A 15,148-nucleotide genomic window follows, 5' to 3' on the forward strand; every position below is an offset into this window, starting at 1 on the left:
GGATATATTTAGGTCTGTTTGATTGTTAATTACTGATTCTCTTTGAACGAACGCCAATGCAACTACAGGACAATGAGCAGGTACAGATAAGGAAGCAGTAACTATTCAGCTATTTTATGACCATATCAAAGCCGGGCTGGTCTAATCCAGTGGATATTTTAAGAATATTTACATATCAGTCATTTGAATAAGAGGATTTTGAACAGGCTTTTTGTTTTATCACCCTATAGGGTGTAAACAATTAACAGTAAATAATGCTGCAACAGACCGAAGCTGTTTAAAACTATTGTTAATTTAACACTCTGACACCAGGATGATTGAGTTTATTTGAGATCCAATTTCACATTTTTGTGTTCATTCGAGCCAGACTCTGCAATGATCACGTGTGATTTAAATCCACGTGTTGAAGATGATGATCTGAAGACATTTGAAGAATCTTAAAAACATACCAGTAACATCCCCACGCTGAAAAATGTTCACAGGGTTTGTATAAATATATCAACAACTAGAAAGGCAATATTTTTTTATTTTTTTACCAGAGTGCTATTTGTCACTCTATCAAACACCATGAAAGGTGTCGCAAGCTGAAGCTGCATTTCTAATAAAAATCTGCTGATTTTCTGAGGTGTTAATATTTTCAGATACAGCAGCAGTGATTCAATGACAGTGATTCAGCACAAACTGGCTACTGACACGTCAATTGCTGAGTAAGGCGCTACAGTTCTTCCCCCACCGCTTTTATCACAAAAGAAAGAACCCTGAGGGTTTTGTCAAAAGTATATATATAAAAAAAGAAGAAGCTTTCAATGACTAGGTTTCTATTTTGGCTTTTATCCACGTGTTCATACCTTTTGCAGTTGATTGATCGCCTTCTGCTTGGTGTGAAGGGCCACCAAGGCTTGCTCATGCTCTATCTGCAGTTGCTGCTTCAGCTCTACAGCCTCATGCATATGCTAGAGAGAAACAGAGAGAGGGAGATGAAGGATGTTATTTAGAGACGAGTTCTGACAGTATCCCAAAAAAGAGATACCCAACCACAATCTTTCTGTATCGATGGTGACAGATTCAATATAGCTGAACCTCGAAAGCTTGAACAATTATCAGAATATGGCTGTTGCTCTCCCTGGCACTGATAGGAGGATGTATTCTGCAGTGGGCTGGCTACCATCCTGGCAACAAGCCTCCTAGCTCCGGGCAACACTGCATTCAGATGTTTGTCAGGGTGGATAGAATTAAATCACACAGTTTATAATATCAGGAATATGACAAAATATTCACCAAAGCTTTGCAGATTATACCGGGTGAGTAAAAATAAAGAAGCCGTTTGATATTTTGGGAAATGTTGCTTACTTGCTTTTATGCTGAGTCAGATGAAGAAGATCTAAATCACGTGTTTTTACACTTGGTGTTTAGCTTTGCATGAAGATTTGATAAAAAGAGGCGGCAAGTTTGTCTCTGTCTGAACGTAGAATTGAAAATATCGCTGTAATCGTTGTGCTTATGACAAAAAAATACTTAAATCGGTAACAAAATATGTCTTGCTGTTTAATCCATACAAAAAAAAGTATACAGTCATCATCATGAGAATTTACGGCATGACTATTCCTTGGTTAGGAGCAGTGACTTCCTGTAGTCTTGTTGTTATTATTGCATATTAAAGAAACAAGCAATAAAAAAACAATAACCTGTTTATTAGTGAGCTTTAGATTTGATGGTAGGTACATTTTGTTACCTAAACTAAGCCTGCTGGCTTTATCCTTATATTTATTGTACTGTACAAACACTCACCGAGGAAGTAAAGCAGAGTATTATACAAAACAAGCTTTCCATATAGTTTTAAATATCTATCTAGGTGCAACTTACTGTTTTCTCCAAACTGACTCAGACAAAGCTGTCACACATGGTCACCCACGCTGATCCCAAATCTACCCTTTCCCAAATTAGCCGAGTCATGACTATATAGTATCTATCCTAGTGAGTCACAGCCAGCTGCCGCGTCTTGCAAGTAAGAGAGAGAGTTAAGGCCATAAGATGTTTCTGCTGGCTTAAAAAGAAAAGACAGCTTAGAGAGCTCTGACATTCATCATTTTCTCTGTGTGTTCTCTCTCCCTTGAAAAAAGAAAAAAAGAAGAAGAAAAAAAAAGAAAAAGAAAAGCCTCTTTACCTCCCGGACTTCGAGGTGTCCTGAGCAGGCAGCCACTGCTTTGCATAATCAGAGAGAAGCTCTAAGCTGCAGAGGACTGGGCAAAGCTGAGAGGCTGTCACTGAAGCCTTAGTGAAATGTATTTATTTATTTTTTCCAACCCTTAGATTCTTTAATGAACCCACCTACATTTTCCAGCGGACCACCCCGTGATGTCATGTTGAAACAGAAGCAGACGTATTGATTTAAAACCAACACCCTGTCTTACACAAGCCTGTTGCTCCAGGACCTTGGAGACTGTAACTGCCAGCCTAGGTCCTATTACCAAAAGCCTCAGTGTCTCAAGTGGAGACGCTCAACGATGTGGTGAAAAAGGACAAGAAACAGATCTTGGGGATGGAGGAGGTGTTGCAGAGAAAATACATTTTAAAAACTGGAGGTGTGGAGTGGGAAAGAAGTCTGCAGCAGCACCTCATCTCTACTTAAGGCTAATAACTAGAACCTGATAGTTCTAGCTATAATACCAGGTCACTTGTCACATGTGTCTTGCATGTTGCCCTTTACATCTTCTTGTATGATAGAGGTGGTCATCCTTACTTGTGTCTTAATTCCCCCACCTGAAATCTGACAATAAGCCAGATTATATAAGTTTAAAAATAAGATTGGCAGTTGCTGTATCTCATTAGTTTTGACTGAAGAAAGAAAAAAAAATCAAGTCTGTCTTTTTCTGTTTTTCTTTCTTTCATGTTATGCCTCCTCCATCTCCGCCATCTCCGCCCACATCGCCCCGTGTAATTTTCTCTAAATAGTCTCTTTGTCTTCATAATCGATACACAATGAGAAAGTGACAAACCTTCTTTCTTTGCTGTATTAAGAACTGGGTCAGTTTTTTTTTTTTTCTCAGATGGGTACATTTCTCTCTCAGATATCCTGACAAACAGACAATCAATAGGAGATGCAGGGAGGCGAGGATTTGTAATGAGAGTGCCTCTCGCGGCGCAGTGAGACTGTGTCTGATTACTATTGGCAGACCATAACGTGATGAAAAAGGAGCCTCTCCGTGAAACAGATGACACTTCACCTCATGAGTTGCATCACCTTCCTTTCTAAAGTTTTCTTAGAAAACAAACACGTGGGAGACGGGGATATCCGAAGAGGCAACAAGAATCTGGGCCTGAAATCTGATGGATGGTCCGAGCCAAACAGAACCACTGGAGTGAACAAGGGATAATAAGTTCAGATGGAAATGCTGGAAAAAAGTGGACGGATACAGTGGAAAGACGTACTGCTCAGTGGTCTTCTCTACCAAAGAACTGGAGAGACAAGAAAGAAACCATTCCAAAGTTATAGCATAAATGCTTGAACTAAAATTAGATTTATATAATCTAATCCATAGCTGAAGATAATTAAATCTCCCTCCTGTGGGTAGAGAAAGGAATTTTGTTCCTTGGTAGGGGAGGGGGGTGTCCAACTTAAATCCTTTGAATTGAACTCCTTTGATCAAGTAATCCAAGAGTTTAGTTTCTTCAGGTAAAATTCAGCACTTGAAGCAGTTACAGACAGGATTTCTGAGTTCTCTCTCTCTCAAGAATCAAAATTGCTTTCTGGCATTATTAAGTTATCTGGAGCTGGCCACACACATTTCATACTCGGCACTCTTCAGCCAACTTGAATTCATAGCCAACTGAAACTATCACAGCACTAAGTTGTAATTTAGTGAGAAATCAGAACAGGATTTAGGATCACGAAACGAAAACATGGAATTGTTATATAAAATATATACCGTACTGAAACACCGATGAAGAGCTGGTTTTAGCTGCAGGTTCCCAACCATCCCTCCACGTTAAAAGAAGACTAAAGTGATATTTGTGTTTAGGAGGATGAAGGAATAAATGGATGGACGCTTCACCTTTAGAAGCTGTTCCAGGTCCTCCACTTTGCCTTGGAGTTGGGTCCTCTGCTGCTGGGCCACGTCTCTCTCCTGGCTCACTACAGCAAAGGTCTCTCTCAGCTGGTCATAGTCAGATTGCACCTACATGAAGAGAAAGATGCCAGGGAGGGAAGAACAAGAAGAAGATGTAACCATTATTCCATTTTCTTAAAAAGAGCAAAACAAGCGTGCAATTTTCATGAGACTTGTTCTGGCAGTAGACCTACTTTTTACATTTATGAATAGAAGCTGGGTTTTTTTTTTTTTTTTTTTTGGTTGGAGGGTTGATTGGGAGGTCACAGTCTGGAGAGAAATTAATCAGCACATTTCAATTTGGCCTTGATGAGACAGAGCTGCTGACTTCAGCTTTCTGCCTCTCGTCTTTTTTCATCAGTCGAAGGCCTTGAGCTAAGCCGGTTCCTCTAAAGGTGGCCACGCAGGATTGAGCCAGAACCATCCCTCAGCCACACACCAATCACTTCATTAACTAACATAACAGATGAGCGCGAGATAGATAAGCTCGTTAATTCATATTGTGGAATTTGGAGCTGGAGTCGGAAGCCCAAGTACCATCTGAGCTATATCACACAGAACAAGCTGCATGATAATAATTAGCAGTATTTTCAGCTAGGATACAAAAAACACAATATAAGCACAGAGTAAAGCAAGACATACAATTAAACATTAAAAACATTAGTATGGTAATAAAACCAGGTGTTAATATTTCAATATCTCCTGCTATTAACACACAGTTAACTCTCTTAAACTCTAGCTTTTTCTCTTTCATTCCTTCATTCTCTCTCTCCATGCACAGTCTACTTACATGTCACCTGCGTCTTTGCCCTAACATGCCGGTCACACTTCATTCATACTGTAAATCTGGCGGGACTGGGTGCATTTTTGCCCCCGCTTCCTTTTTCATCTGCGTGCCCACCTTGTCGGTGCACAGATGGCATCTTTTTTCTTTTTTTTTTGTGTGTGGCGTGGCGGAGCAAAAGCTCAGAGCCGAGTCCCTGGACGCGTGTCAAATCTGCCCCCTCTATGCAAGAGTCACTATTAGCGCCAGAGTAGCCTACCATCACAGACCGTCTCTGTCTGGGCCTGTGTGCATGTGTGAAGTGGGAGACTCGTGGCTGACTTGTGCTTGTGAAAGAACGCAAGGATAGGAAAGGCGCATGAATAGAAGCAACATAAAGAGTCAACACATGAGAACATATGTGCAGATGATAACAAGGCTGCGGGTTTATTGATCTGCAGAGACATGGACACAAATTCCAACATATGGCTGATGTTATAAGAGATTTTGAGCGTGATACATAGCCTCTATATCACACCTAGTGCAACCTACAATAGAGTCTACCATAGATCATATCCTGGTTGACCATTGATCATCACTGCATGTCTGTTTCCTGACAATACATGCATGTACATGCCATACCTGGTCATACTTGGATGCCTTCAGGTGGCGATTGATCAGCTCAAGGTTCAGGCGGTTTTTCTCCTGCAGGGCAGCATGGAGCTTTGCTTTCTAAAAAGAATACACACGAGGAGAGTTTAGTGTGTCGTTACATTATAATACACACTCATTGCAAAAGACTTTTATGCCTGAGTGGATCATGTATGCAAGCCACACGGCGTAACTCCATCTTAAAACTATTATATAAGCGACAGATGAAAGACTCAGGTTAGTGCCGATCCCTCCCTCCCTCCGTCTGTATGCATGCGTGTGTGTGTGTGTGTGTGTGTGTGTGTGTGTGTGTGTGTGTGGGGATAAGCTTTTCTCTAAGATGCTGTCTGGAGGACAAAACCCACAGATGCATACTGTCACCCTCCATTTGGCATGTGGCATTAGGAATGGGGGAGGAGAGCTGAAGAAGAGGGAGGTAGAGGGGGCATAGGAAGAAAGAGATGAAAAGAGAAAGAGAGAGAGAGAGGGACGGGAAGAAGGAAGATGGGACGGAGGGAACAAGGAAGGGAAAGTGGAATATTTAGGGAAAAGAAACAAACTGAGGGGATAAAAAGATGGAAGTGGAATGCTAAATAAGCAGATGAGCGCAAAGCAGTCAGTGAAGCCTGCCTCAGAATGAGGATTAAATTGTGTGTCACGTAAAAAAAAAAAAAAAGGATTGAAAAGAGGTGTGCACTTCCTGTCTGCCCAGATTCACATTCAGGAGTTGTCATGCCGCCGGTGCTGCAGGTACTCAAGCATTACATAATTACGCCAGACTCAAACTAGGGCAATGCTCTCCTCCTATCGCAGCTCGGAGCATTCAAGAGTGATTTCACTGTGACTGGTCATATTCCTGGCACATAATACCACTTCATGCTAGTGCACCGGGCTCATACTGTTGATTGCCATTCTCTGCGTCCTCACTATAATATGTGGATGAGTAATTTTTAATAGCGGCCCCCGGGGCCTTTTGTCGTTCAGCTCCGTCTTTGAACAAAAAGCGACAGTTTTTGTTTAAGTGGTATGACGTAGGATGGTGTTTCAACATTTCTTAATCAATGCTTGATTACTTCTTTAGATATTCCTGGTAGAACTCTGATCTATTACGAAGCAGACAAAGTTGGTGATTCTGGTAAGGGTGTGCCTTCCTCTGTGTTACATCACCAAGTTGTTCTGTATCAAGCCCATCTTATGAATTAGTACTGGTGTAAAGCTGTGTGTGTTGTTTTTTATTCTACACAGATGAGCTGCAGTCATAACACTGCGGTACGCCATACAGTACATGACATGCAATATGCTCTCCGGAGCCTCATTGCTATGATATACTCAGGAGTTCAAGCCTTGTATGCCAGCTTCTGCACACAAAAAAAAAAAGGTTGCGCAGCTGAGAGGTTTATGATCAGATTTATCAGTACAAATCGAGGAACTCAATAAACCCCTCGCCAAAGAGGAGAACAGAGAAAAACAGACAAAGTGGGGGCCAGCCAGGTTCATCCATCCTCTTTGTGTGCAGTCAGAGAGACAGCCAGGCCTGTCGGAGGAAGACACAATCAAACCAAGACACAGATAGAGAACAGACAAGGACAGGGAGATACAGAGTCTGGTGAGTGAGTTCACTTGCTGCTCTTATTGTGTAACGCTGTCGCCACAGCACATCGCTGCAGACTACAGAGCGATTAGAGCACCCGAGCCACACCTAGCCATGGTAGTGGACAGAAAATGATCGTGTTCTTCTGCGTTTAAGCGGTAGTTATGGAGACGAGGTGCCAGCTGCAGTCATCCGCCTTAAGATACGGCCTCGTCTTTGACACCGTGAGCACGTTTCACCATACAGAAGGGATGTAAAGATAACTGCAAAGAAGGATGTTAGGGAGGGAAAATTGACGGATATAGATGGGAAGACAAGGTCGAGCGAAAAGAGATTTTAAAGTTTGGTCCAGGCTGCCAAAAAGTATGCTGACAAAAGAAACAAAGAAAAAGCAAAAGAAAACACAATGACCTTTTAACGGGCTGCTTTTTATGGGCCTGAGGAATTATGTCTGCTTTTCCACTTCCTCCCACATGGAGTGAATCACACATTCACAGCTCTGCTTAACACTCCGTAACATCTTGTAAACACAGTGCTATACCGCAAAGCCGAGGGATCTCGCACACACATCCCTGTGCCAATTTGAAACCTTCAATATGCACAAATAGACAGAAAAAAAAAATCTGGTTTGAATATATAAAGAATATGATAATTAGGCATTCTCCCAAGGAGAAAAAAAAAACAACTTAACGGAGGGATTTACAGCACTCCGAGGACATCTGCGCGGATCCGTGTTTGAGTGGAAATGTGTGTGCGAATGTTTGCGAGGGGTTGTGAAATTTGAGATCCATATGTGTGCGCGGAAAGAGTGGACAGGCTAGAGGGAGAGACCTCAACACCGCTAATGACTAATTCACTCTGACAACTTCTTTCTTCCTTCCTCTTCTGTCTTTTCTCTCCATCTATCTCCCACACAGGCACACTGATGCATGCACTCTCTCTTCCATCACCACCATGATTATCGTTCTCTCCCTCCGAACCCACTAATTTAGCTGCTGGCCCTAAATCTGCTCTGCCCACAGTGGCCAGGCCCTCTCACCGAGCTTCGAAAAACTCCCAGAATCTACTGTGTGCATCCATACAAGTGTGTCTCAATTTAAATTCAGTGTCTGCTTCAGTATTTTATATCATTTTCTGCAAATCAATAAGCTCACAATAGAAGCATTTTTCCTATATCTTCCAAAAACTGGCTGTACTGACATTTTAGGAAATAGGCTTATTTGCTTTCTTGAGGTGGTTAGATAGCAAATACACTTATTTATAGATTTACTTTTGGTGTCTTTAGCATAGAAATAGTCTTTTTCTCTCTTGGACTGTGTGTAGTGGTAGATGTAATGTAGTGTAAAAGCATCAAGACAACTTGATACCTGATTACATTGTTCTGTGTGTTGTGTCCTGTCATCTTTCCATCTGAGGAAAGACCATTTTAGAGAGATTACACAGGACACCTCACAGTATCCGCTCATGCATGAGAGTAAAAAGTGAAGCAAAGCTCGCAATGAAAAAAGCTGAAGCCTCAACAAATGCTGACTGAAGTCTACTTGGATCAGTTGACAAAGCTGAGCAGAGCGGTTCTCCACACAGCACGTAGAAGAGCGCCAGCGCCCGCTCACGAGCTTCAAAAGGCTGTGTGCAAAGATCGTGGAGAAGATGCAGGAGTGATCTGAGAAATCTCTATGCATGTTGTGTCTCTGTCCTCTTGGTGATCTGTGAAATAAAGCTTCTTCTTCTCTAAAAGTTCTACAGCCACCTGAGAGTTTGATACTCAGAGATTTGGGTGGAGCATGGCCGCATCATCACTTGTTCCTAAGTGAAACAATACTGTGATAAGGCCATTTTAAAGGGGGAAGGAGCTGAGCTGCACCATAAAATAACACAATTACAACATATTAGATATAGGCGATGCTTCTGGTTATTGCAGCATCACTGGATCAGAGAGTCTCAGAAAAACTACAGTGTCATGTTTTCTGTCATATGAACTCTGTTTGCTCTGATTTGGCCAACAAGATAAGTCAGGATGTAAAATGTTTATTTTCTTCCATATATTTCACACTGATTACCAGAACCTGATGATGAGGAGTTAAACAGGATGTCAGTGAAAATCATTTATTTATGCACTGACATATTAGAATAATTCACGCTCCATTAAAGAGCACACAATGGTGTCGTCTAATCAAATTTACTCTTGTAGCTGTTTTTAGCAGTAAAGCCTTTAAATCTTGAACAACGATGCAGCCTTCAAATGTATTTCAAGATGTTGAGAATAAAAACAGCAGTTGATGGGAATTAATTGCAACATTCAGATCTCGCTAGCCAACAGAAAATCACACAGACAGGCTTGTGGATTTACTTAATTTAGAAATACATGTCGGATACTACCGGAAATACTGCAATATAGCACTCAAGTAGGAATAAAGCAGTAGATGCTGCAGGTATAATGGAGAATATAAGATGAAGGATGAATTCATGGGTGCAAAGAGTGCTACGGTGGCTACTGCTGACTCTAAATGGGATTCTTGTGGGTACAGGATTGCTATTGTTCTCCCTCAACTCCCGGAGGGACTGTCATTAATCAGACGTTACAGTGGAAACACTTTATTCCACTTGGAACACAGTGGAGAAGACACCGGCAACATCTGCTATCTTCAGGCGGGAGCACCATGTGGTGACAGACAGAGATGTGCCATGGGTTCGTTAAATGTATTAATTAAGTGCCACCTTCATATAGAAATAGATCTGTTCTGGAACATGCTGAGTTTTTTCCAAAAGCTGAGTTTGTGACTAAAGTTGAGAGAAGAGATCATATACGACGGATTTACTCTGTGCTAAGAGTGCATCCTCACCTCGTTCTCAACCCAAAAGAAAGAATAATCTCATCTCGGCTTTCTCGGTTAAATTAAGCACAGAACGGACTGGATATTTAAACTGATCCTCAAACAAAAAAAAAGGTGTCACGCTACTGTATCAGATTATTTCAATCTTATTAAAACATGATATGACAAACTCTCTCTGCTGCTCTTCCACTAAACTTTGTGCTGAGTGCTATAACAGGGCGACTACAGTTGATGCGTGTGTGCACAAACCAACAACCGCGAGTCAAAGATTGTTCTGCACTTATGTGGTTGGACAAATGGAGTCAAAGCCATGACTGCTGTGCCACCACTAATGGCTGCTGTAGTACCATCTGCCTGTTTAGCACAGTCAGGAGCAGACAGGACCATGGACAGCTCCTCTGTTGGGGCCTTTTTAAACTGACCACTGACAAACACTGATAAAACTATAGACTTCATAGTGTATGAGTGGAGAACATCACATTTCACCAATTTCAGCTTCCCCCCGCTGGCTTCCTGTGCGTTTTGCTTCTAAGATTTTACTGATCACTTTTAAAGCCTGACAGAGTCATGGCCTTAGATCCTCAGGGCGGGCTCCTAATGTGGCTGTTCTAAGGTCGAGGCTCAAAACAAGAGGTGACTGTCCCTTTCTCCATCAGGGCCCCTCGACATTGGAATGACCTCACTGATTCAGTGAACTCACTTATTAAAACCTTTTATGATGTTGTCTATTTTTATTTATTTATTTTGGTATCTCTTTATGGTATGTTGTTTGTACTTGGGTCTGCTGATCTGTAAAGCACTTTGTAAACTCTGTATTTTAAAGGTGTTATATAAGTAAAGTTATCATTATTGTTATAGTTGAGCAATGTCTGAGAGAATGCCAATGTTGTTTGTATCATGCATGTGTACAATTGGGTGACATGACAAACCGCTATGCTGGTTTCACGCCATTCCTCTGATGAACATTTGGTGCAGGAGTCAACATGTTTGTCAGACTTTGCAGAGAAATCTGCTTCTTTATCTTTGTGTTCTGCAGTAATGCAGTTTTAAGCCTTTCCCTCAAAAACTCATGTCAGCTGACTCTAAGGGGCATTTTCAGAATGACTGTGTGTACCATGTGGCTGCGGTATCACATATTTTCACAGTGATTGATCACCGACCTCAAGCATATTTTCGTGACCTATACCATACTGGAATGAAAAGAAACCAATGACCGGCTGATGGAGGACACAATCTATCTAACATACTGTTTGAATATAGTTGGCTGTATTTTACGTATAGAAATTTTTATAATGGACTAAAACATACAAAACCACCGTTAACAACAATCTAACATATCCAAAAGGGGACGCACTTCCAAGGTTGGCGTTACCTTTAAGGCAGTTGTACATTGGCACTGTACATCCCCTCTTAAGGAATTGGCTATGAAAATGAGGGGCATTTTGGAGATTTATTATGTAGCATTAGCAAGGTCTTTAATGCAGCATAAAAGGTGATATATATAACACAGAGTTTGTCCTCTGAAGGGCTTAGTAGGTGTTTGCCTTTTTTCACAAGAGAACGTGCGACCCGAATCCCGCTTAATCTTCAACCAAACTACAGCTTCCTTGGCAGACTGCAAGTCTCAGGAGCATTTTGATATCAGTCGGTTATAACGCTGTTAATACGACGCATCGCCTGTGGTTTACAACATGTGAACAACTGCAGCAGGGACGGTGATTTCCTTTTAACCTTTAAGCCATGGAGTGTTCATGTGTGACATTTCGGACTGCAACCTTTCGCATTACTCATCTCGGTGCTCCTCATGAAGTGCAGTTCAGGGTGACTGTAACCATAATGTCATCAATAGATAATTCATCAGCATCCTATCAAAATATTCTCCTTTATGTGTCAGTTTCATTATCAGCTGACATTCCTCTAACCTATGCCACTAATGCGTCTCTACAGGTGCCTTATTCATAAAACATAAATGAGCGGTTGTGTCGGTAGTGTGTGCGTGTGTTCATGTGTGGGAGCAAACACACAAATGTCACCGTCATAAGACCAATGAGGCCATTTCAAATAAGAGGAAACTGTGGACCCAGATGGCAGTTGGTGATGACAATATAAGTGAAGCTTGAGTTGGAGTGTGTGTGTGTGTGTGTGTGTGTGTATGAGAGCATGAAGGAGTTGCATAACCAGCATCTCCAGGCATACATTAGCCTTAAGCTCTTGTGCATCCGCAGTGTTCCTAACCTCTCATCTGAAGCCTAAGCATTCAAAATCCCTAAAAAGTGATTCATGTGGTAAGAATTACCTCGCGTAATGAACACACACACACACACACACACACACTCCGTCGAGTTAAAAAAACCATAACTGCTCAGGATTGTATAACACGCTAATAATTTTTGAGGGGGAACCCCCCCTGTTGTGGATATGTAAATAAATGTTTGAAGAAAATCTCTGAATATTAAACACGTGACTCACTCCTACAGATTTAATAATGTGGATCAACTGGAGCTTGAATGGGAACCCGGCCCACGCAGCCACAGACGTTTTAATATTAACAAAGTCCATAAGACTCTGCATCAGGTCAATGTGGCAGCGAAGATATTATGCACATACAAAAATATTCTTCTTCTCACTGTACAGAGGAGCCTCTTAGTATTTAGTGAAAGCACAAGAAGTGTTCATAGGCTTAAATCTATACACAAATAAAGAGCCTTCTGGGATATGTAGTTTAGAATTGTTCACACCTCTCCTCATAAGCAACAAACAGCTACTGTTTTGTTTGAGCAGCCCGTTTCTGTGTGTTTCAGTGTGTGTTATAGTGTATGTAGTATACTGCCCGCCTCTCACAGAGCAGCTGACAATCCAGAGTTTTCTGGTGGAGGGACATAGGAGGAGCAGGGAGAGGCCGGCACTGCCGTCAAGAGGAATTAACTTCTCCTCTAGTGTAACACACATCCTCATTCATGTCATTCTTCAACCTCCAATCTTGCTTCTCCGCGTGTATGTAGCTTGTGTGTGTGTGTTGTACATAGCTGACGCGGTGTTTGCTTTGGAGTCTGCACAGATGCTTCTCAACTTGTGTGTTTACATAGAGACAAAGCGGCTCACGCGTGAACTCAGAGTCTAAGGCACACGTCTCAGTTATTAAATAGCTTCTATTTTTCTCAAACAGGGGCTGTTTCATCAAACAAAGCTGCAATTTGCAACATAAGATCATTTCCTCTCCTATTCATTTTGACACTTTCCACTAACATGAACAAACATGTGAGAGGCCTGTAGGACTCAAACTTTTATCTGCGATTTGCAAGAGGCAATCATTTGTGAAACGTGACCCTGTCGCCATTTTTCTATCGACATATATGCTCGCAAATCTCTTTTATGAATTGTGAATCGTCTAATTTACACGTTTGGTTTTAGACTGTTTGAAACTTTTGGTGGGCATTGTTCCTATTTTCTGAAACTAATTAAATTGGAAAAAAAAATAGTGGACAGATTGAGCAATAAATCATTGTTAGTAACAGACTTAAGGCATCTATAGACTGAATATAACAACAATATTAATAAAATCTTTAATCGCAATCTGTGTCAGGCTGTAAGTCTGTACAGTTTTGAGGCATGTCAGATGGTGGAGTTAATGCCTGTTGAATTGTAAAAAATAAATAAATACTGGCCTTGAGCATATTTGTATGCATCAAAACAAAACAAAAAAAATATGACAAGTTTCACGAGTCTAGTGTGTGTCATTTCATTTCATTTCTGATTTTTGATTTTAAAAGCAGCTTGACCAGCAAAGCGGTAAATGACCACACAGTGGACTTGTCTCTCAACATACAGTTCAAGATTTCATCCTGTTTCTTTCTTTCACATTGTGTAAAGTCCATGACTCATTCAGTTAACGTGAAATGAGACGTTTAATGCCAGATATGAACTGCAAATGGAGCTAAAACCAATGTGGTCTGAACAGGGTCAGGGAGAAAGAGGGAGCCCATGCGAGCAGATCAACTTTGACTGTGAACTATATGTGATATGTAGGGGTGCTGCAGCTGTACATGTATATGGAGGGACCTCCGGGAACAACATTGGCCTCTCCTGAGAACACATATGCCCCAGGAGCAATATTACTGCATGGGAGTGTGCATAGTGAAGCGTGTGTGTGCTGTATGTACATACTGTGGGAGCAGGCAGTGAGAGTGAAATAGGGCTCCCTTGACGTGGGCAGCAAAGCTTCCAGTCACATTGATGACATAACACATTTGATGTGAACAGGACCTATTGTTCCCTCCGGCCACATGGAGAATATCAGAGGGCTGAAAAATAAGTTCTGAGGAAGATCAGTGTAATGCTAATGAGGGAGGCCCAAGAGCTGGTTAGGGATTACATGTGCTTCGATGGGCCTTCATGCTCACATAATGCTTGGATGGACCTTCATGCTGGGTATACACAAGTGTACACACACACACACAAACATACACACATCCACAAGCCTGCATATAAATACATAAATTCTGTCTCACACACGCGCACACAAATGACACCCAGCCAGAGATGCACATACATTTCTATTTGTGCATACACGCACACACACAATACCCGCAAACACGCTCTCACGCGGTTTCAATCTGCAGCAAAACATACTGCACAAGTGATAAATAATTTACATCTGACCCCATTGCACAGTTGCTAAAATGTACAGTATGCTAGAAATACACTGACAGAGCCTTAGCAGAGGTTTCCTAACCTCCATTCCCTTTAATGGGGTTTTTACAAATCCAGATCTACACATTAAAAAAAAATCTGAAATAGCACCTATATCCCATTACAAAAAAAGGGGCATATGAGGACAACCTCTGCGATGGTAAACAGTATAAAACCTGCAGCGTTTTATGCTTATCAGCAGATGCTTCAGAATGCTGCAGACCGTCTTCTAACAAAGACAAAGTGCTGGGAGAACATTATGCTAGTCTTGGCATCTTTCCATTGGCTGCCAGTAGAGTTTGGAATTCATTATGATATTTTTCATTTTATTTATCAGGCGCTGAGGTCCCCGAGTACATTTCTTAATTGACTTACAGTCTCTCAGGTCAGCTAACAAGTGTCTGCATGCTGCATGTTCCCAGAGCTCTGCATGACCGAGCATTTGCTGAACTTTGGACTCTCAATATTTACAGTAGATCATAAATTATAGTCATATCATTGCTCTTTCACTGAC

The 15,148-nt window shown here is 41.5% G+C and overlaps 1 protein-coding gene across 8 annotated transcripts in view; it reads right to left on the reverse strand.

The window, feature by feature from the left end:
• The window catches only part of rimbp2a (RIMS binding protein 2a), a 57,661-nt gene that overhangs the window by 21,166 nt on the left and 21,347 nt on the right, over positions 1–15,148 (reverse strand). For 7 of the 8 annotated variants that reach the window (XM_019272462.2, XM_019272463.2, XM_019272461.2 and 4 more), the window contains 3 exons: positions 5,512–5,601; positions 4,053–4,175; positions 849–953 (listed from right to left, as the gene is read on the reverse strand). In XM_019272462.2, coding sequence (XP_019128007.1) covers positions 849–953; positions 4,053–4,175; positions 5,512–5,601 — 318 coding nt within the window. The remainder of the gene's footprint in view (positions 1–848; positions 954–4,052; positions 4,176–5,511; positions 5,602–15,148) is intronic. The other variant, XM_019272464.2, reaches the window with a different exon arrangement.

This window comes from Larimichthys crocea, chromosome IX (assembly GCF_000972845.2).
Source record: "Larimichthys crocea isolate SSNF chromosome IX, L_crocea_2.0, whole genome shotgun sequence".
Taxonomy (NCBI): domain Eukaryota; kingdom Metazoa; phylum Chordata; class Actinopteri; family Sciaenidae; genus Larimichthys; species Larimichthys crocea.